We start from the raw sequence: 21,021 nt of genomic DNA, 5'->3' as shown, positions 1-21,021 counted from the left end.
ACAAACTACACAAAAATTGGTTTTTCTTTGTAGAAAAAAAAATCAAATTCGCAATATCATTATGAGCAGTTTTTGAGATTTTAATTTAAAAAAAAAATAACGCAATTTTTCGCGAAATATCGTAGTTTGTAGTCTGCCAGACCAAGTCACAAACTACAGAAAAAGAAAGGTATTGTAGTTTGTAGTCTATATCAGGATACTATAAACTACAAAAAACAAAGACGAAAAACAGAAAAAAAAAAGTACAAATATTTCTGGAGTTGAAACCAAAAAAAAATTGTGAAAAAATATATGAAAATTCAGAAATTTTCAGCAGAAATTTTTATAAAATATATATATATGGTGTGTCGGTGTCTAAAGCACGATGGCGGAGGAAAAAAAAATCAATAAATAGTTAAATTTTCGAAGAAAAAAGAGCAAAAAAATAAAGATATGACGAATTTGGGGGGTTTCTAACGAAAAAAAACCGAAAAAAAATCGAGAAACTGCCGGAAAATTAAGTTTTTTTTTGTTGCTACAATAATCATAATCATAATGTTTAAAGAAGAATTAAGTAATAGACACACAGGTTGTATACATGAACAGGTGAAGAAGGGACTTTTGTGAATAAATTAAAATTTTAAGAAAAAAAACCTGAGAAAAGGTGGCGATAGAGCACGTTTACTACACACAAACAGTGTTAATCGGTTAGAAAAGACAAAGAAGCTTGAGCAATCAATAAAATATGCTGAAAACTCGAGGAAAAATGGGGAAAAATGGAGTGGAAAATCGATTTTTTTACCAGAAAACACTTTGAAATTCGGGAAAAAACCCAAAAAATCGAATTTTTTGTGAAAAATTTGAGTTTTTTATCCGAAAAAATGCCGAAAATCCGCACACATTTCCGGTTAAAAACGCAAAAAAGCTAAATTTTGCCGAAAAAATGATGGGTCTGCGAAATATTTTTGTGTAGTTTGTAGTCTAGCAGACCCAAATCGCCGCGTATGGGTCTGCTAGACTACAAACTACACGTTTTTAAGCCAATTTTCGTATTTTTCAAGGGATATTGAGCAAAAATTTGCGAAAACTGAGAAATCGGCGTTTTTTTTGTTGATTTTTTGAGTGTAAAAACTCGAACTTTTAAACGAAAAAAAAATCGTATTTTTCAGGAAAATTCGATAAAAATTCGTAAATTTTCACAGGAAACAAACTAAGAAAATCTCTTAAAAATCTCTTAAAAATCGTGAAATTCAGTCGAAAAGTGTAGTTTGTAGTCTGGCAGACCCATACGCTTGATTTGGGTCTGCTAGACTACAAACTACAAAAATATTTAGCAGACCATCACTATTTTTTCGCTAAAAATGTCAAAATTTCATAAATTTGAGGCTAGGTGGCCAGACTACAAACTACACAAATCTGTAGCAGACCAAAATGATTTTCAGCTCATTTTCAGCCAAATTTCCTCAAATTTTCAGCATTTAACACAGAATCTTCTAAGCACTATCGGTACGAGAACGAAAGATACACGAGAAAAAGTTGCGTTTTCGGCGTCGCGGTGGAGCTCCAGGAGCAGCAGTAGGAGGAGGATCTGAAGCTGAAGCAACACCATCAGTTTCAGCACCATTTTCAGCAGTCGAATTTTGAGCATTTCCAGCTGCTGGACCGGGCGGTGCACACGTTGGCATTGATCGGGATGAGGGACGTCGTTGAGGTCCCAGAGGTGCTGCCGAATCTTCGGATCCTTCGACACCGTCAGGACCATCTCCGGGTTTTGCTTCGAGAAATTTGAAGCCGGGAAATGAGCCACGTTCGAGGACTGCTGTAAAAAGAGATTAGAGATAGGTCTGCTAGACTACAAACGACATTTTTTTTCGTTTTTTTTTGCTGCTATTCGGGTTTTTCAGAATTTTTAACCGGTTTTTAATTAGCAAAATCTCGTTTCTTTTTAATTAATTTTTTTTTCGATTTTCTCAAAAAACTAGCAAAAAAACATTTCCGAACCTTCAGAAGTCAAATTAATGGGTAAAATTTGTTGTATAATTCCAAGATTATCTTCAATAATTAATTCATCTTCAGGTGTTATTCCATCATATAATGCTGTCATACTTGAAAGCATTGTTAATGGTCGATCTCCTGTTCTCATTCGCTCCATTATACGGCCAAGGCCTTGATCCTGGAAAATAATTTTTTTTAATGGATTTTCAGACAATTTTTATAGATTTTTTCTCGTTACCTCTGGGAAAGTTGACAGAAACCATGGATGAATCATTGTTTCGAGACACGTTGGACGCTCGTTAAAGTCTTTTTCCAGAAGTTTTGTGAGCAAACTGTAAAAAAGAAAAGGAAAATTAATAAATTTAGACTAAACTTTGAAAATTTGAAATTTTCAGCAGCAGTATGAATTAAAAAACTTCAAAATATCATAATTATTGAAGTCTGAAAATTATTTATTAGGTCTCCAAATAAGTTCCGGGTCAAAAGTCTTAACTTTGTTCGCTGTGTATCGATTTTTATGAAACTTTAGGAATTTATGTTATCAACTTTGATCTTTCATTTGACAATTGTCACAACATTTTTTGGCCGTCCGAAGTGCCCTAACTCGGAGCCAATTTTTTCAGGCATTTTTCAGATCTCGCTTCTTTTCAGCTTTGAATTGAGGTTTGTGTGCGGATTTTGCTTAGCTTAGTACACAATGTAAGAAAACAAAAAAGTTTGGAAAAAAATCCGTCCAAAAAAATTTTTTTTGTCGGTCGTCAAAAAATCTTCAAAAAAAATTTTGTCGAAAATTCTTGATTTTTTATACAAAAATGATGTAACCATGTGCAAACTATTTTTACACATACAAAACATTTGAGTATGAAATTTGGATCTCGAGAAATACTCCAAAAACTCGAAAATAATTCGAAAAAGCTGTGTTTTCTGTTATTATTTTAGTGTGACGTACTAAATTGAAATGTTTTGTATGTGTAAAAATAGTTTGCACATGGTTACATCATTTTTGTATAAAAAATCAAGAATTTTCGACAAAAATTTTTTTGAAGATTTTTTGACGACCGACAAAAATTTTTTTTTGGACGGATCTTTTTCCAAACTTTTCTTGTTTTCTTACATTGTGTACTAAACTAAGCAAAAACCGCACACAAACCTCAATTGAAACCTGAAAAGAAGCGAGATCTGAAAAATGCCTGAAAAAATGGGCTCCGAGTTAGGGCTCTTCGGACGGTCAAAAAATTTTGTGACTATTGTCAAATGAAAGATCATGGTTGATAACATAAATTCCTAAAGTTTTATAAAAATCGATTTGCAGCGAACAAAGTTATGATTTTTGACCCGAAACTTATTTGGAGACCTAATATAACAATTCTATAAAATTTTTTGATGACTTTAAAATATGAATAATTATGATTCTTACAATCATGTATTTACATAAATATTTTATATGATGATTTTATCCATTTTGAGTGTAATTTTCTATTTTTCTGCACTTCTAATATTTGATGTTTCTTTTTTCTGAAAAAACCAAAAACAAACTCCTGTAGATCCTTAGTCAATTGAACATTAGTTGGCATTTGTAGTGGCTCAGTTCCAATACATTCATACAATTTCAATAGAACAGGCTTTTCGAATGGATATTTTCCAGAAACCAGGTTGTACAGGGTGACACCTGCACTCCACATATCCGCTTTGTAGCCACTGGAAAAAATAGGCAAAATTATCGATTTTTTTAAAAAAGATTTAAATAACTTTTTTCCAAATTAAAAAAAATGTTTGAAAAGAATTCAGAAATATTATTTTTCATGTTTCAAAGCTTTTGGAATAAATTGAATTTTAAAAAAAACCGAAAATTTCAGTAAATTTTTAAAAAATAAATTAGATTTTCATTTTTTTTTGTATCATTAAGTTTTAGATTGAAAATGAAAGAAAAAAACCGATTTTTTCCAAATTTTTGGAAATTTATCGCAACTTTGTTGAAAATTTTAGCATTATTCTGTAAATTTGATTAAAAATTTCGATTTTACAATTTTTAAAAATTTTTAATTTTTATTCAAATTTTTTCCAAATGTCTTGAAATTTATTTCAATTTTTAAGAAAAGATTTCAACGTTTTTCTGCAAATTTCTTCAAAAATTTAGATTTACTATTTTTTCAAAAAATTCCCGTACTCAAAAAAATCATGATTTCCATAAATACATTCAGGCGGCTGAAATTTCGGGGTCCCGTTGACTTTTGTGCATCGTCCGTCTCTCTGAAAATTTGTGAAAAAGTTAGTTTTTTCAGCAAAAAAAAAAGTTAAATGTGTGTGGCCTAGAAAAAGCGTGGCGGCCGAGTTTTATTTTCTATTTTTCCAGGTTATTAAAATTTGTAAAATCGAAAAATTTCCATTATTTTTTTCCCACCCAAAAAAATCGATAATTTTTAATTTTTCAGAGAAAAATTTAAAAAAAAAACGAAAATTATCGATTTTCAATCAAATATTATGATGTCGTAGCCTAGAAACTTTTTCTTTAAAAAAAAACTCGGCCGAGCTTTTTCTAGGCCAACACGCTGCTACCTGAAACAAGTTAATCTGCTCTGCAACTCCAAAATCGCAAATTTTCACGGTAAAGTCGATAGAAACGAGCAAATTGCCGGGTTTAATGTCCTTATGCGATACACGTTTCGAGTGTAAATAATTGAGTCCCTGACAGAGTTCAATAAAAATTGCATGAGATTCTCCGATGGTTAGACGTCGAGCCGGTTCCATGTCGAGAAGTTGTTGAACTGAACCAATACAGTACTCGAATACCATGTAGACTTTTCCCTTAGCCGGAATATTGAAGATCTGCAAGAGAAAACGGTGAAAAATTGAAAATTTGGGCATAGCTTCCGCATCCCCGGTAGCAAATGCGCCCCATTGAGAATAGTAGGTACAATTTCTGGTATTTTCCACAGTGTATTTGTGCTGGGGCTCACCTATTTTAAAGGGACATGGGGTAGATCATGTCCCTTTAAAGTCGATGGCTTTTTCAGAAACAATTACAAAGTGGGGGAAATACCAGAAATTCGTACCTTCTATTAGCAATAGAGCGCATTTCCACTGAAATTGAAGTTTTTCAGGATCCGTTATTTTGGCTAAAGAGAGGCATTTTGTCCGAAAAACTAACAAAAACTAGTTTTTTGTTGGGGATATTTCAAGTTTTTCCCGAACTGCCAATAATTGGGCGTGGATTTTTTGATTCAGGATTTTTTTTTCCAGAAAATTGTACGTTTTTCTGTGATTTTCAACCATTTTTTTAAAGTTTCCAAAAAATCCATTTTTCACAAGTTTTTTGTTGAAAAATTGAAAATTTGGGCATACACTGAAAATATGAAAACTGCGTGGCGTGTACTGCAGAAAACCTCATAAATAGGCCCCGCCTTTTTCTCGTCCACTCACGGAGAAAAGGCAAAAATCTGGGGACCAACCAATATCAGGCCGCCGACAACCTACGGGTTCCACGCGCCGCTATGTTTAACTCGCAGCGGGCGGAGACAGCTCGCCACACCCACAGCGAGTTAAACATAGCGGCGCGCGGAACCCGTAGGATGTCGGCGGCCTGATATTGGTTGGTCCCCAAATTTTTGCCTTTTCTCCGTGAGTGGACGAGAAAAAGGCGGGGCCTATTTATGAGGTTTTCTGCACTACACGCCACGCAGTTTTTTTATTTTGAGTGTAGCTTCCGCATCTCCGGTGACAAATGTGTGCAATTTGTAATTGAAGGCTCAAAATCCATGAATTTAGAACCCAAAATCATCAAATTGCACACACAAGTCACAAATTGCAATTTAATCGTGGTTTTTCTCTCAAAATTGTGAAAATCTGCGATTTTTCGCCTATTCCCTCAATTTTTATCGTTTTTCATCGTTTTCATCATAGTTTTGTGTCAAAATACTCAAAAATTCCCCTAATTTTTACCTCAATCAATTTAATAACATTCCTATGATTCATCCGCCTTAAAATCGACATTTCACTTCGAATATTCTCCCATCCATTCGTAATTTTCCGTAATTTATCATATTTCATAATTTTGACGGCCCGTCGTGTAAGTGTATACATATCAATACATTCTTTCACTTTTCCATATGATCCTGTACCAATTTGTCCTCCCCACATGTATCCTTCAATTATTTTCGGTCCTTTTTGCTTCACAATTGGCTCGAATTCAATGTGCTGAAATTCCGACAAAAACGAGAAAAAGTTTGAGAAACTTGTGGCTGAAAATTCAATTTTCTTACATTATCCTGATTAAACATCATTGCATTATTCACTTGTTGATTGATAAATTGACGCATTGCTTCAGATTCTACTGGTATTGGATGCTCTTCCAAGTCAAAACTCTCTTGTTGCTGAAAATTTGGGCGGTTTTAGGACGGAAAGTCTCAGAAAATTTTGGTGAAAATTGTTGAATTTTTTGAATTTTCAAGAAAAATTAGATTCTAGAAACATTTTTCTCAGAAAATTGAAAATTTGGGCATAGCTTCCGCGTCCCCGGTAGCAAATGCGCTCCATTGAGAATAGTAGACACAATTTCATGTATTTTCCACAATGTATTTGTGCTGGGGCTCACCTATTTCAAAGGGACATGAGGGTAGATCATGTCCCTTTAAAGTCGATGGCTTTTTCAGAAACAATTACAAAGTGGGGGAAACACCAGAAATTCGTATCTACTATTATCAATAGAGCGCATTTGCCACAAAAATTGAACTTTTCCATGGTCCGCTTTATTTAAGCGAAGAAAAGGCAATTCGTACGAAAAACTAACAGAAACTAATGTTTTTTGGGGTAATTTCGTGTTTTTTCCTGAAATGTCAATAAACGGGCGTTTTTCACAAAAATTGTACGTTTTTCTGTGATTTTCAACCATTTTTTTTAAAGTTTCCAAAAAATCCATTATTCACAAAAGAAGTTTTTTGTTGAAAAATTGAAAATTTGGGCATAGCTTCCGCATCTCCGGCGACAAATGTGTGCAATTTGTGATTAAACACCCAAAATCCATGGATTTTGAGCCCAAAAAATTGCACACACAAGTCACAAATTTAATTGTAATGGTGATTTTTCCCTCAAAACTGAATTATTGTTACGAGAACTGTGAAAACCTGAAATTTTTTTTCGCGTATTCCCGCAATTTCCACCGTTTAAACTCGCTCTGAAATTGCTATCAGTGCACACTTTTTCACAACTTTCGAGGCCCAAAAAAAATGGCTCCAAATGTGATTTTTTGCTGATTTTTGATGATTTTTAAGATGTTAAGGGGCCGGAGGAAAAAATGTGACATGCCATTCAAACAATTTCAGATTTTTTTTCAACAAATTCCAAATGTTTGAGGGCCCTTTAACATCCTAAAAATCATCAAAAATCAGAAAAAAATCACATTTGGAGCCATTTTTTGGGGGCCTCGAAAGTTGTGAAAAAGTGTGCACTGATGAGCAATTTCAGAGCGACTTTTTAATGCCTTAGGAATTCACATTTTGCAAAAAAAAACGAAATCGAAAAAAAGCTCAATGTTTTTGGTTTAATTTTGGTCAATTTTGAACTAATAAATCTAGATTTTCTGGAAAAATTGCAAATTTTTTATCCAATTTTCCAGAGAAACAGCTCTCAATTTCTAAAGTTTTCTCATACTTTATGCCTAATATTCCGAATTCCTTCAACAAATCGTCTCCTTTGATCTTCTTCAGTTTCTTCTTCATCATCATCATCGTCATCGTATTCATCGTACACTCCAATCGACATTTTCTGAAATTTTCAGCGAATTTTTAAGAGAAAAATCACATTTTAGAAGATGTGAAAATTGGTTTTTTTTTCTAGATTTTTTATTTAGTTCAACAATTTTGAAAAATCAATTTTTCCTGAAATTAGCAAATTTGAACTACTATAGTTGCAAAAATCAATAATTTTAAGCAAGAAAATGCAAAATTACAGCATTTTTTTCGTATTTTAATGACAAATTTAATTTTTTTTAGCTCAGAAATGTTGAAACTATCAGAATTTATCTGGAACATATGACATTTTTTAAATTTCGTATCAATTTTTGACATTTTAAACGAAAAATCAGATTTTCAGCTCAAAAATGAAGGAATTTTGCGATTTTTAGGTTGAAAAATATCAGAAAAATCAATTTTTGCAAATTTTCACACATTTTTGTACTGAAAAGGGCGAATTTTCCGATTTTCAGCTAGAAATTCGCAATTTTATGTTATTTTTCCCGCGGGGAAACTGGATTTTTTCCTGCAAATCGGCCAAAAATGCGTACCACATTTCTGTCTTTTGAGCGCCTCTCAATAGCTCCATCAACTAATTCTCGAGTAATTGGAGCCGAAGCTTCACATCCGTCAATGAAGCAATCGTCATCCTCATCGTCGTCTGAAAATTACCAAATTTTTTTGAGAAAATTTATTTGAAAATTGAAAATTCAGTGGATTTTATTTAGCTTGAAAAACTTAGTTTAAATTTATAAAAATGCCAATTTCAGCCGAAAAATCGGGATTTTCAAGTAAAAAAATTTGAAATTTCATTGATTTTAAGCCAAAACTCTGAACTTTTTCGTGAAATTTCGTAAAAATTGAAGTTTTTAAACAAAATTTTTCATGTTTTCGGTTAAAATTGACTTTTTCATTTTTTATAATCGGAAAAAAAAAGAAAAATCGAAAAATTTGGTTTTTTTTCGTTTTATCGGGTTTCTCTGGAAAAATGGGTATTTTTCGGTTAAAATTGATTTTTTTTCACGTTCAAAACTATTTTTTCCTGAAATTTCCGAAAATTGAACGATTTTTCTACAAAATTTATGTTTTTAGTCAAAATTCTGCCAAATTTCTATCGCAATCTGTCATAGTTAGAATTTTTTTAAATGAGGTTTTAACAAAAAAATGGAAATTTTCCGAACGAAATTTTTTAAACTTTCAAAGCCATTTTTTCAGCTAATTTTAGGCCGTAAACACTGATTTTCTATCAATTTTTGAATATTTTTTACATCAAATTTAAACCAAACAATCGTGATTTTCGATCAATTTTCAAGATTTTTGGTCTGTTTTTTTCTAAAATTTCCAACCATAATCCGGATCCACATTAAGCTGAATTTTCTGTTTCTGCTGTAGATTCGGATCCCCTCTATTCTGATGATCTTCGTCAGCTTCATCATCTCCAGGCATCAGAAGTTTGCTTTGTGCTCCCGAGGATGTCGACGGAGCATCCATTGAAGAGAGCTCTGAAATTTTTTCTGAAAATTGTGTGAAAAATGGGAAATTTTTCATTCAAAACCGGCCAAATTTGAGATTTTTACACTAAAATTAGGGCTAAAATCGCTGAAAAGTGGAAAAAAACGAAGGAAATTAGAGCAATTTTCAAAATTTTAATTTGAAAATGTGCAAAAAATGACATTTTTCACAACAAAAACCACACAAATTTTGATTTTTTTTGCAGTTTTAGAGGCGAAAATTCTGCATATATAAATTTTTAGCGTAAAAATAGACAATAACTCTAATTTTTCTCAATTTTTTTTAGTAAAACAACAGGTTTTTGAAAATTTTTTAAATGTAACAACCAAAAAATAGCAAATTTTTGAATTAAAATGACAGAAAATTGATTTTTTTTTCGCTGAAATAAGCTAAAAATTCGAAATTTGTGCAAATTTACCAAAAATTACAGATTTCGAGTCTGAATCGCTCCTCAGAATTGATAAAAACTGAAATTTTTCGGAAAAAAATAAGGAAAATGGGCTAAAAACCCCAAAAACGACCAAATCAGAGAGAAAAATCGTTAAAAAATCAAAATAAAATATTATGAAAAATCACAGAAAAAATCGTCGAAAAAAATGCCATAAAAATCACACAATTAACACAAAAATCCCGTTTTTTTGTGGGGGTAAAAATGGCAAAAAATCACATAAAAAGTTAAAAAATTTAACTGAAAAATTGAGAAATCTAATCGAGCTCCTCATCGATTAAACCATTCGGGAAGACGCTGCCATCTGCTGTAGGGGAAGAAGCAACCTGAAAAAAACATTTTTTTAAAAACATTTTTGGCTGAAGTTTAGGCATATTTCAACAAAAAAAAAGAGTTTTTTCGAGTTTTCGTGAAATTTTACGCTGATTAAGCGTATTTTCAAGTCAATTTGAACTTTTTTTGTTGAAAAATTGAAAATTTGGGCATAGCTTCCGCGTCCCCGGTAGCAAATGCGCCCCATTGAGAATAGTAGATACAATTTCATGTATTTTCCACAGTGTATTTGTGCTGGGGCACACCTACTTTAAAGGGACATGAGGTAGATCATGTCCCTTTAAAGTCGATGGCTTTTTCAGAAACAATTACAAAGTGGGGGAAATATCAGAAATTCGTATCTACTATTATCAATAGAGCGCATTTGCCACAAAAATTGAACTTTTTCAGGATCAGATTCATTTAGGCTAACTTAAGAAAAGGCATTTCGCCCGAAAAACTAACAAAAACTAGTTTTTTGTTGGGGATATTTCAAGTTTTTCCCGAACTGCCAATAAACGGGCGTTTTTCCAAAAATTGTACGTTTTTCTGTGATTTTCAACCATTTTTTTTAAAGTTTCCAAAAAATCCATTTTTCACGAGAAGTTTGCTGTTGAAAAATGAAAATTTGGGCATAGCTTCCGCATCTCCGGTGACAAATGTGTGCAATTTGTGATTAAACACCCAAAATCCATGGATTTTGAGCCCAAAAAATTGCACACACAAGTCACAAATTTAATTGTAATGGTGATTTTCGTTAAGAGAAATTGTGAAAATCCACGATTTTTTGCGTATTCCCGCAATTTTAACCATTTTTCTTGAAATTTTCGCCCAAAATATTCAAAATTCCCGTGTTTCTTACCTCTCAATCAATTTAAAGGGGGAGTAGAGTTTGTGGGGAAATATATGTTTCTGACTCTAATTTTGCCCCTGATGCCGAATATCGATGTGAAAAAATTCAAAAAAATTTCCCTGATTTTATATTAATTTTTAAAATCCGAAAATTCATTGGATGCCTATATGTGAGTTTTCAAACGCAAAATTTTCCCGCCAGAGACGCCCCGCCCACGAAACCGTGCCGCACTTGTGGGTTTACGAGCTGAATATTTTCCTTCTATTTTTATTTGATTTTATACCGATTTTCGTCGATTTTTCTCATTTTTTTGGTGTTTTTCATTAAAAATTTTGTGATTTTCGTAAATTTATTCCTATTTATTAATAAAAACAAAAACAATTCCATTAAATATCCCATTTTCAGCGCAAAATCGACTGGAGACGAGGAAAATCGCGGCGAAACGACGTTTCCTGGAAAAGTGAGAATTTCTTATGGCAAATATTATTTAAAAACAATCAAAATATAAAAAATAGTTCGTTCGCTGAAAATTTAAGCGTAGAACATCAAAAAAATCAGCGGCATGACGAAGTTCATCTTCAGGCTCAAAAGGCTCTACTTGGGTGTCATCACGAATCTGATCATCCTTCAAAAGTGGATATTTTAATAAATAAGTCAATTTTTTCAACTCATTTCAAACGATTTACTCACTGAAAAATCGATTAAATTATCACTACTGATCATCTCATCAATTTTCTCTTCAGCATTTTCACCACTTGACTCTCTAAGTGATCTTTTTCGGGATGCAGCGGTTCTAGTATAAGTACTAACACGTCCTACTCGAGGAATTCTTCTAGCCGATTTGGTATCGATTTTTGAAAATTCCGTATTACTGAGATGAAAGCGACAGATAAACACATATTTTTTCCCGACTATTTTCCGACCAAAATCAGCCCCTAGAGCGTCTATCCAAAGTTGGCGTTCCTCTTCTTTTGTCGGTATTCGGGTTACTTTCGTGGATGACTGTACCATGTCGCAGAATTGACATCGTTTATATTGGGACATCCAGAAAACTATCATAAAATTATATTTTTGTATCAGTTAGTTTTTTTCAATATACTTCACACAGTTCAGAACCAGCTTAATTGTGAAATGTTTTAATGTCTTACTGCGAAAATTTTATTACTTAAAAGTTATCGAATCTCAATAACGAAAGGGTTCTACAATAATACAAACATTTAATTTTCAGAGTTCCGGAAACATTGATTCGACGCGCTCCGGAGGATCCTCGAGGACAATTTTTTAAATTTATTTTTTTTTCCAAAAAATGTGTTTTTTTATTATTTTTTTTTCAAAAATGAACAATTTTAATGTTAAATTTATTTCTTGGCGTAAATAAGAATCTCAATGAGACTGTCAGAAGAAAATTGATAAATATTATTAATGATATAATAATAATCTTGTTGATCCGTTCTATCTCCAGACGATTTTCCTCGTCTCCAGTCGATTTTGCGCTGAAAATGGGATATTTAATGGAATTGTTTTTGTTTTTATTAATAAATAGGAATAAATTTACGAAAATCACAAAATTTTCAATGAAAAACACCAAAAAAATGAGAAAAATCGACGAAAATCGGTATAAAATCAAATAAAAATAGAAGGAAAATATTCAGCTCGTAAACCCACAAGTGCGGCACGGTTTCGTGGGCGGGGCGTCTCTGGCGGGAAAATTTTGCGTTTGAAAACTCACATAGTGGCACCCAATGAATTTTCGGATTTTAAAAATTAATATAAAACCAGGGAAATTTTTTTGAATTTTTTCACATCGATATTCGTCATCAGGGGCAAAATTAGAGTCAGAAACATATATTTCCCCACAAACTCTACTCCCCCTTTAATAACATTCCTATAATTAATCTGCTTTACAAAATATACAATTTTCTCGAAAAATTGAAAATTTGGGCATAGCTTCCGCATCTCCGGTGACAAATGTGTGCAATTTGTGATTAAACACCCAAAATCCATGGATTTTGAGCCCAAAATCATCAAATTGCACACACAAGTCACAAATTTCGATAGAATGATGATTTTCCCTTGAAAAATTGTGAAAATCTCGCAATTTTAGAGAGCAAAATTTTCAAAATTTCCCGGATTTTTTTATTTCAATCAATCAAATACCTTGAAATCGAGATTTTACGCCATCTTTCACGATTTTCAGGGTTTTTATATCTTTTTTTTTTAATTTCCGAGATGAAATTTCCCGGAAACCATTTTTTTCTGTTACTTATTCACAGCAAATAGCTTAAACTTGAACATTTGGGCCGTTTTTCTTCAATTTTCCCGTTCTTTAACTAAAAATTCCGTAAATTTGAACATTTTCCGACATTAACCGACTTTTCAAAAAGTTTATGTCAAATTTTCCAACAGTTTTTTAATCAATCATTCCTTTTTCATTTGTTTTTCACTAAAAATCATGCCATTTTCTAGATTTTAACTGATTTTCCATTAATATCAACTTCTAGGTCAATTTCCACTTGCTTTTTCGTAATTTCTGGCTCAAAATCGTGCCAATTTCCACATTTTAACCGATTTTCCACTAATTTCCATGGTTTTTCTTCAATTTTCACCCATTTTTTCGGTTTTCAACTTTAAATCCGGTCATTTTCTACCTCATCTTCACTCCATTGCTCTTCCATCATAATTAAATGTTGTATTGGTTGTTGTATAGATACATTTCCAAAAGATTCCAATACAGGCGGTCCATCATCTTCATATTCTCCTTCTATGACGTCATTTTCAGCTTCTTCTTCTTCTTCCTCGGCTTCAGCTTCTCCAGCTTCTCCAGCTTCCATTAAATAATCATCATCTTCATCAGCTTCACACTCAAATTCTGGATTTATTTCTGAATATGTTTGTGGGAGGGGTTCCACGTATGTGGTGGATGACGTCATTAATGATGACGTGGAGGTATTATGAAGTGACGTCACTGATGATGACGTGGCATGTGATGATACGTAATAACGAGTCGATTGAGGTGGTGGTGGATGATGAGTCAGGAGGCGTTGTGGAGGAATTGACACTGGATTTCTGGAAATTTTTGGGATTTTAGAGGGAATTTTGGTTGAAAAAATGGATTTTTAGATGCACTGCAACTTTTTCCTCACGAGGGACGAGGAAAAGTGGTTTCTAGGCCATGGCCGAGGGGCCGACAAGTTTCAGCGGCCATTTATCTTGCTTTGTTTTCCGCCTGTTTTCTTTTGTTTTTCACAGCTTTTTCCCGTTTTTTCTTAATAAAACTGATAAATAAATATTTTTTGCAGATGCTAAAACAATTTCCAAGTAAAAAATCATGTATTCAGTGGGCAAGCAGCGGTGAAAGTGGGCAATGTAATATGATGGATTACGGGAATACAAAACCTAAACTTTTTCTGAAACATGATACATATGCTGCTTAGATGCTGAAACTACCTGATTTTCATAACGAGACCGCTAAAAAAGTTTTGAGATTTTTAAAATTCAACATTTTGTGCGAAAATCTCGACCTTTTCAAAAAGGTTGAATTTTGAAAACCTCAAAACTTTTTCAGCGGTCTCGATATGAAAATCAGGTAGTTTCAGCATTTAAGCAGCATATGTATCATGTTTCAGAAAAAGTTTAGGTTTTGTATTCCCGTAATCCATCATATTACATTGACCACTTTCACCGCTGCTTGCCCACTGATAACATAATTTTTTTACTTGGAAATTGTTTTAGCATCTGCAAAAAATATTTATTTATCAGTTTTATTAAGAAAAAACGGGAAAAATCGATGAAAAACAAAAGAAAACAGGCGGAAAACAAAGCAAGATAAATGGCCGCTGAAACTTGTCGGCCCCTCGGCCATGACCTAGAAACCACTTTTCCTCGTCCCTCGTGAGGAAAAAGTTGCAGTGCTAGGTGAAATTTTGAACTTTTAAACATTTTCTGATGAAAAATTGGAAAATTGAAGACTTTTTTGGAAGATTTCGGATTTGAAATTGGATTTTTTTTTGGATATTTTAGGGATTTTTGGGGAGAATTTTTGAGGGGAAAATGAATTTTGAGTTGGGATTTTATATGATTTGAGTGATTTTTCATGAAATTTTAAGAGTTTTTGAGGATTTTGAAAATGAAAACTACGATTTTTAAGTGGGATCATACTTTTATTGTTAATTTTGACTGAAAATTGGATTTTTTTTTTTGGAAATTTTAGTGATTTTTGAAGATTTTGGAGGGAAAAGTTGGATTTTTAGGTAAAATTTTAAGGAAATTCGATGGTTTTCTAGCAAAAATTGATATGCTTATATTGAAATTATTGGCTAAAAAATTGTGGAATTTTTGTGGAATTTTAGAATTTTTAGGGATTTTAGTGGTATTTTGGCTGAAAAATTGAACTTTTTGTAATTGGATATTTAAAATTTTTGATTTTTTCGGAAAAATTGGATTTTTATTGGATTATTTGAGGATTTTTCGGAAATTTTCTGATGAAAAATTGGATTTTCAGGTCAAATTTTCAGAAATTTGAGGGATTTTGGTGGTATTTTGGTTGAAAAATTGGATTTTCTGTGAGAATTTTCGAAATTTTAGAGTTTTTGCGGGAATTTTCTGCTGATAAATTGGATTTTCATGTAGAATTTTTTGGTAATTCGCTGGTTTTCTGAAAAACTTTAGCTGAAAATTGGATTTGCTGGAAATTTTAAAGTTTTCTTGGGGTTTTGGCTGAAAAAAAAAAAGGATTTTTAGGTGAAAATTAAAAAATTTTCTGATGAAAAATTGGAAATTTGAATATTTCTTTCGAAAATTTCGGCTTAAATTCCAATTTTTTTTTGGATATTTTAGGAGGATTTTTTGGATGGAAAATTGGATTTTTAGGGGTGGGATTCAAGCTTTTTTCCGAAAAATTACCGAAATTTTCGACATTTTCAAGAAAAATATCAATTTTTTGGGGATTTTGGAGGGAAAAATTGAATTGTTTGCATATAAATTCCCAAAATTTAGATTTTATCGGATAAAAATGAGAATTTTTTCTGAAAATTGATTGAAATTTTGAATTCCCCGCTGAAAATTGTCAAAAAATATGGGTGGGAATTTTGGACAATTTTAAAGGTCAATTTTTAACGAAAAACTTGAATTTCAGAGAAAATTCTCAAATTTTTCTTTTTTTTTGTAGTTTTAAAACTAAAATTCTACTTAAATTTAGTTTTAAAACTACAGAAAAAAAAATGAAAAATTTGAGAATTTTCTCTGAAATTCAAAAATCTTTTCGTTAAAAATTCGAGATTTTCCTATCATTTACATAAAAAAAACTTTTTTTTTTTTGAGGCAAAAACATGAAAATTCCAAGAATTTTCGCAGAAACTTCCAATTTTCAGATTTTTCGTCTATTTCTACGTGAAAAAAAAACCAGTTTTTTCCTAATTTTTTACTGAAAAATCCAAATTTTTCGTATTTTCCACTCAAAAATTGCCACATTTTCTGGAATTTTTCCAATTATTACCCCCTCGAAATGTCTTCTTTTTTGTTGCACATTTTCTCCAAATGCCACACAATTTTTGGCTCATCATTCCGGCATATTACGACAGGCGGTGGTTGTGATGACGTCACTACTCCCTGAATTTTCGGTGCAATTGTGACATTGGTTCTCGCACGGATAGTTACTGTAGGCGGTTTAGAAGAAGCACCTGATGATGACGAATATGAGGTATATCCACGTTGAAATCCGATTCCTATTTTGGAAAAAATATAACAAAAATAATTTTTTAACGCTATTTTATCAAAATTTACAAAAAAAATCACACTAGAAATACTGGAAATTAAAATATTCGCAAAAATGTGAGTTTGGGTCTGCTAGACTACAAACTACAAAAAACACTAGCAGACCATAATGGGTTTTCATCGAATTTCCACAATTTTTTAGGAGAAATTCGTGATAAATTGGCTCATTTTCGTGGTTTTTCACCAGTTTTCTGGGTTTTAAATCAAAAATATCATATATTTTCCTGAAATCCGTTTTTAATCGAATTTTTGAGAAAAAAATCTGGAAAAATTTATGAAATTTGGGCATTTTTTGAGATTTTACGGCCTAAAATTACACATTAACCTCAAAAAACTCATGTGTTTTTCGATTTTCAGCTACTTTTTCTGCATTTTGACAATTTTTTGAGTGATTTTTTGAGAAAAATCGTGAAAAATTGAATTTGGGTGTGCTAGGCTACAAACTACAAAAAACACTAGCAGACCATTATCGAATTTTCACAATTTTTATGTGAAATTCGTGAAAAATGGGACGAGTTTCGTGGTTTTAAGTCAGTTTTCTGGGTTCTAAATCAAAAAATAAATTACTTTGACAATTTTTCCGGGAAATTTCAGAAAAAAAAAACTCTAGAACAATTTTGTTGGAAAAGCTGGCAAAAATTACATTTCGAGCTCAATTTTTTGAGATTTCTAGCATTTTTAATGAAATTTTGGCGATTTTCACATAAAAAACGTGAAAAATGTCGATTTGCAGCTACTTTTTCAGGATGTTCACAAATTTTTGAGTGATTTTTTGAGACAAATCGTGAAAAATAGAATTTGGGTCTGCTAGGCTACAAACTACGAAAAAACACTAGCAGACCCAATTTTTTGCACAGAAAACAACGGAATTTCGGGTATTTCGCCGATTTTTCACCGATTTTTTTTCTGAAATTCGGGGCAATTTTCAGCAGTCCGTACCCATTTCATCGAGGACCATATAACGAACAAGTTGCTGATTTGAAAGAGCACACGGATCGACACCTTCTTCGATTTTATCACTTCTGAAAAATGAGAAATTAGTGAAAAATCAGCGGATTTTTAATGAAAATTTTGAATTTCTTCAGGGTTTTTAGTGGAAAAATACTGTTTTTTCGATCGAAAATCGGAATTTTCGGTTGTTTTATTCAATTTCATAAGGAAATTTCAAAGTTTTTAGGTGAAAAACGTTGGAAAAATTGCATTTTTCTCAAGAAAACGAGTTAAAAATTGAAAAAAAAAGTAGAAAATCAGCTGCTGTTTTCCAAAATTTGTCGAATTTTTTGCAGGAAAAATCTCTAAATTTTCTTTTTCCGAAATGGTGAAAATTCATGAAAATTGACTCAAAAAAATCGATTTTCATAGAGAAAATATTGGAATTAGGCAAAAATTATGCATAAAATCACAATTTTACCGTCTGAAAATGCAAAAAATTCAGTCGAAAAAATGATGGTCTGCTAAATATTTTATGTAGTTTGTAGTCTAGCAGACCCAAATCAAGCTTATTTTATTATAGTTTTTCAGCCGATTTATAATGCAAAAATGACTAATTTTTTGCCTTTTTCCACTGAAAACTGCAGATTTTTAAAAGAAACATGGGGTTTTTGTACGAATTTCTGTCATTTTTTTTTCAAATTTTCCATGATTTTTATGGTTTTTCGCTTGAAAATCACTGAAAAACTCAATTTTCCGGGAATTTTCAAAATTTTGGCGGATTTTTTTAATTGAAAAATCGATTTTTATATAAATTTCTATTATTTTTCTTCAATTTCCAGTGAATTTCGCAGTAGAAATCGGTGAAAAGTGTCGAAAAATCCCAAATTTTGTGATATTTCGACTCAAAAATTCAGTTTTCGTCGAAAAAAGAAAAAAATTCCCGGGTTTTTGAATGGAAAAAAGCTCAAAAACCCTTAAATACTTAATTTTTTAGCTTGAAAATGTGAATTTCTCAAATTTTAGTACATTTTTTCGCGAAAAATTGGGTTTTTTTTTTAATTTTTAAGTCAAATTTTCATCAGAAAAAGTGGAAAATATCTGGAAATCAGCCGATTTTTAGTGCAAAAATGATTAATTTTTACCATTTTTCTAATTAAAACTTCACATTTTTAAGAAAAATGGGGTTTTTGTACGAATTTCAGGCATTTTTCATCAAATTTTCAGTATTTTAATCGAAAATTTCTGGAATTTTTCGATTTTCCGCTGTAAAACCCGGGTTTTCTTCAAATTTCGCGTGTTTTCGCTGGGAAAATCGACGGAAAACTCGATTTTTTCGATTTTTGGGTGGAAAAAATCGAATTTTTACGCGAACCTATCGTGTTTAACAAGATGTTCGCGGAAATGTCGTTGAGATTTCGAAGTAAATTTACAAATTCGAAATGGGCATCCATATGTTGCTGAAAGTCCCGGATGACGTTGTCTGAAAATAGAAAAATTTATAAAAAATCGTGAAAAAATCGCAAAAATCAGCGGAAAACTGTATTTTTTTGCTGAAAATCGGAAAAAAATCGGAAAAAAATCGGCGAAAAATTCACGAAATACCCGAAATTCCGCCGTTTTCTGTGCAAAAAATTGGAAATTGAAAAATTCGGCCAGAAAACTGACTTTTCAGGCCAATTTTCACCTAAAAATTCGAGAAAGCACTGATTTTACACGTAAAACCCAGGAATTTCATCAATTTTCCCTTTTTTTCGCGGAAAAGTCGAGATTCGGTGAAAAAATGACTGAAAAGTCGATAAAATTTGCAATTTTTCCCGTTTCCGACGGGAAATTCAGCTTAAAATGGCAAAATTCATAGTATTTTTTTTTCTATTTTTGGCGGGAAACTGAAGAAAATTCGAAATTTTAGGTGAAAAAATGAAAAAACCGCAAAAATTTCCAGATTTTTCGGTGAAAAATGGCGTAAATCAACGAAAAACTGATTTTTTTCAGCTAAAAATCGCTTTTTAGTGAGAAATTAATGAAAAAAATGGCTGAAAAGCCAAAATTTTGAAGGTTTTAGAATGAAATTCAGCAAAAATTATGAAAATTGTCGAAAAATTTCCACATTTTCCAACATTTTCAGCGTTTTTTCAATGAAAAACCACGCTTTTAGAGAGTTTTCCCGTCGAAAACGCTGAAAATGTTGGAAAATGTGGAAATTTTTCGACAATTTTCATAATTTTTGCTGAATTTCATTCTAAAACCTTCAAAATTTTTCGGCTTTTCAGCCATTTTTTTCATTAATTTCTCACTAAAAAGCGATTTTTAGCTGAAAAAAATCAGTTTTTCGTTGATTTACGCCATTTTTCACCGAAAAATCTGGAAATTTTTGCGGTTTTTTCATTTTTTTCACCTAAAATTTCGAATTTTCTTCAGTTTCCCGCCAAAAATAGAAAAAAAATAATATGAATTTTGCCATTTTAAGCTGAATTTCCCGTCGGAAACGGGAAAAATTGCAGATTTTATCGACTTTTCAGCCATTTTTTCACCGAATCTCGGCTTTTCCGCGAAAAAAAAAGGGAAAATTGATGAAACTCCTGGGTTTTACGTGTAAAATCAGTGCTTTCTCGAATTTTTTGGGTGAAAATTGGCCGAATTTTTCAATTTCCCATGAGCTTTGAGCCATTTTTCATCGATTTTTCCAGGTTTCCGTCCACTTACTGGACATGCTGCTGATATCCAGCAGGTTCCATGTACGCATCATCACAATAGGGACACCGATATCCCCATTCAGCTTTTGGAGTGTGATTTCGGAGTTTATGACGGTGTAGAGTCATTTGGGAGGCTGAAAAATCAATTTTTAGGCAGTTTTTTCGCGAATTTCCGCCAAAACCTGCAGCATAAACGCAATGTTCACATTGAAATGGCCGTGATTTGTTGTGAATATTCATATGCTCTGTATAACTCCGTTTTGACGATAATTCCTTCCGGCAAACTCTGAAAAAATTGAAAAAAATTCGATTTTTTCCAGAAATTTCTCACCCGCAGGTCCAAGTCTGCTTCATTGTCCTTCCATTCGAAGTTTGTCGGAATTTTTGAGTCGTCGGAAGTGCCAAATTCGATGGTCCCGGCTTCATGATGAGATGTTGCCAGTTTTCCTGAATTTCTGGATTATTTACGGAAATTCCCAGGTTCCGACTCACTTTACTGACGAAATGCTCACTTTTCGACATTTCCGGTGGTCTGAAAATCAAGAAAATCGATTTTTTCATCAAAAAACTCGAAAAAACATTGGAAAAATGAGAAAAATCCAGAAAAAATGACGAAAAACCGAGGAAAATAGGCGAAAAATTCAATGTCTCGAAAATAATGCAAGTGCGCTCCATTGGACTCGAAACGGTGAAATGCGCGCGAAATTCGAATTGGAAGAAAAATTTCGGTGGATTTCAGAGGTTTTCAGAGGTTTCAAGCTACCAAGAAAAAAAAATACACTTTGAACATTAGAAAAT

The 21,021-nt window shown here is 32.3% G+C and overlaps 2 protein-coding genes across 9 annotated transcripts; both read right to left on the bottom strand.

Moving 5' to 3' along the window:
• Window positions 1-1,472: 1,472 nt before the first annotated feature.
• Window positions 1,473-9,191, bottom strand: par-4 (Serine/threonine-protein kinase par-4; the record flags this gene model as incomplete). Of its 3 annotated transcripts, none has more annotated exons than NM_001380857.2 (11): window positions 1,473-1,798; window positions 1,981-2,152; window positions 2,213-2,306; window positions 3,511-3,672; window positions 4,142-4,224; window positions 4,531-4,800; window positions 5,914-6,180; window positions 6,234-6,344; window positions 7,621-7,734; window positions 8,252-8,361; window positions 9,047-9,191. In NM_001380857.2, 11 exons carry the CDS (start codon window positions 9,189-9,191, stop codon window positions 1,473-1,475), a joined length of 1,854 nt encoding a protein of 617 aa, NP_001366977.1. The 3 variants fall into 3 exon arrangements, with proteins under 3 accessions (NP_001366977.1, NP_001367285.1, NP_001367284.1); NM_001380858.1 differs by having other exon boundaries at window positions 5,914-6,168; NM_001380859.1 differs by lacking the exons at window positions 7,621-7,734; window positions 8,252-8,361; window positions 9,047-9,191 and having other exon boundaries at window positions 6,234-6,290.
• Window positions 9,192-9,759: 568 nt separating this feature from the next.
• slr-2 (Synthetic with Lin-35/Rb) lies at window positions 9,760-20,755 on the bottom strand (the record flags this gene model as incomplete). Of its 6 annotated transcripts, none has more annotated exons than NM_001269843.4 (9): window positions 9,760-9,986; window positions 13,474-13,891; window positions 16,320-16,548; window positions 17,537-17,619; window positions 18,903-19,010; window positions 20,234-20,357; window positions 20,406-20,509; window positions 20,555-20,670; window positions 20,716-20,755. In NM_001269843.4, the coding sequence occupies 9 exons, from the start codon at window positions 20,743-20,745 to the stop codon at window positions 9,918-9,920; spliced, it is 1,281 nt and encodes a 426-aa protein (NP_001256772.1). The 6 variants fall into 6 exon arrangements, with proteins under 6 accessions (NP_001256772.1, NP_001256773.1, NP_001256776.1 ...); NM_001269844.3 differs by having other exon boundaries at window positions 16,320-16,503; NM_001269845.1 differs by lacking the exon at window positions 9,760-9,986 and adding an exon at window positions 12,184-12,318 and having other exon boundaries at window positions 20,716-20,745.
• Between the last annotated feature and the right edge of the window lie 266 nt (window positions 20,756-21,021).

This window comes from Caenorhabditis elegans, chromosome V, assembly GCF_000002985.6.
Source record: "Caenorhabditis elegans chromosome V".
NCBI lineage: Eukaryota > Metazoa > Nematoda > Chromadorea > Rhabditida > Rhabditidae > Caenorhabditis > Caenorhabditis elegans.
Note: the sequence above shows the minus strand (reverse complement) of the source record. Positions and strands in the feature narration are given on the sequence as shown.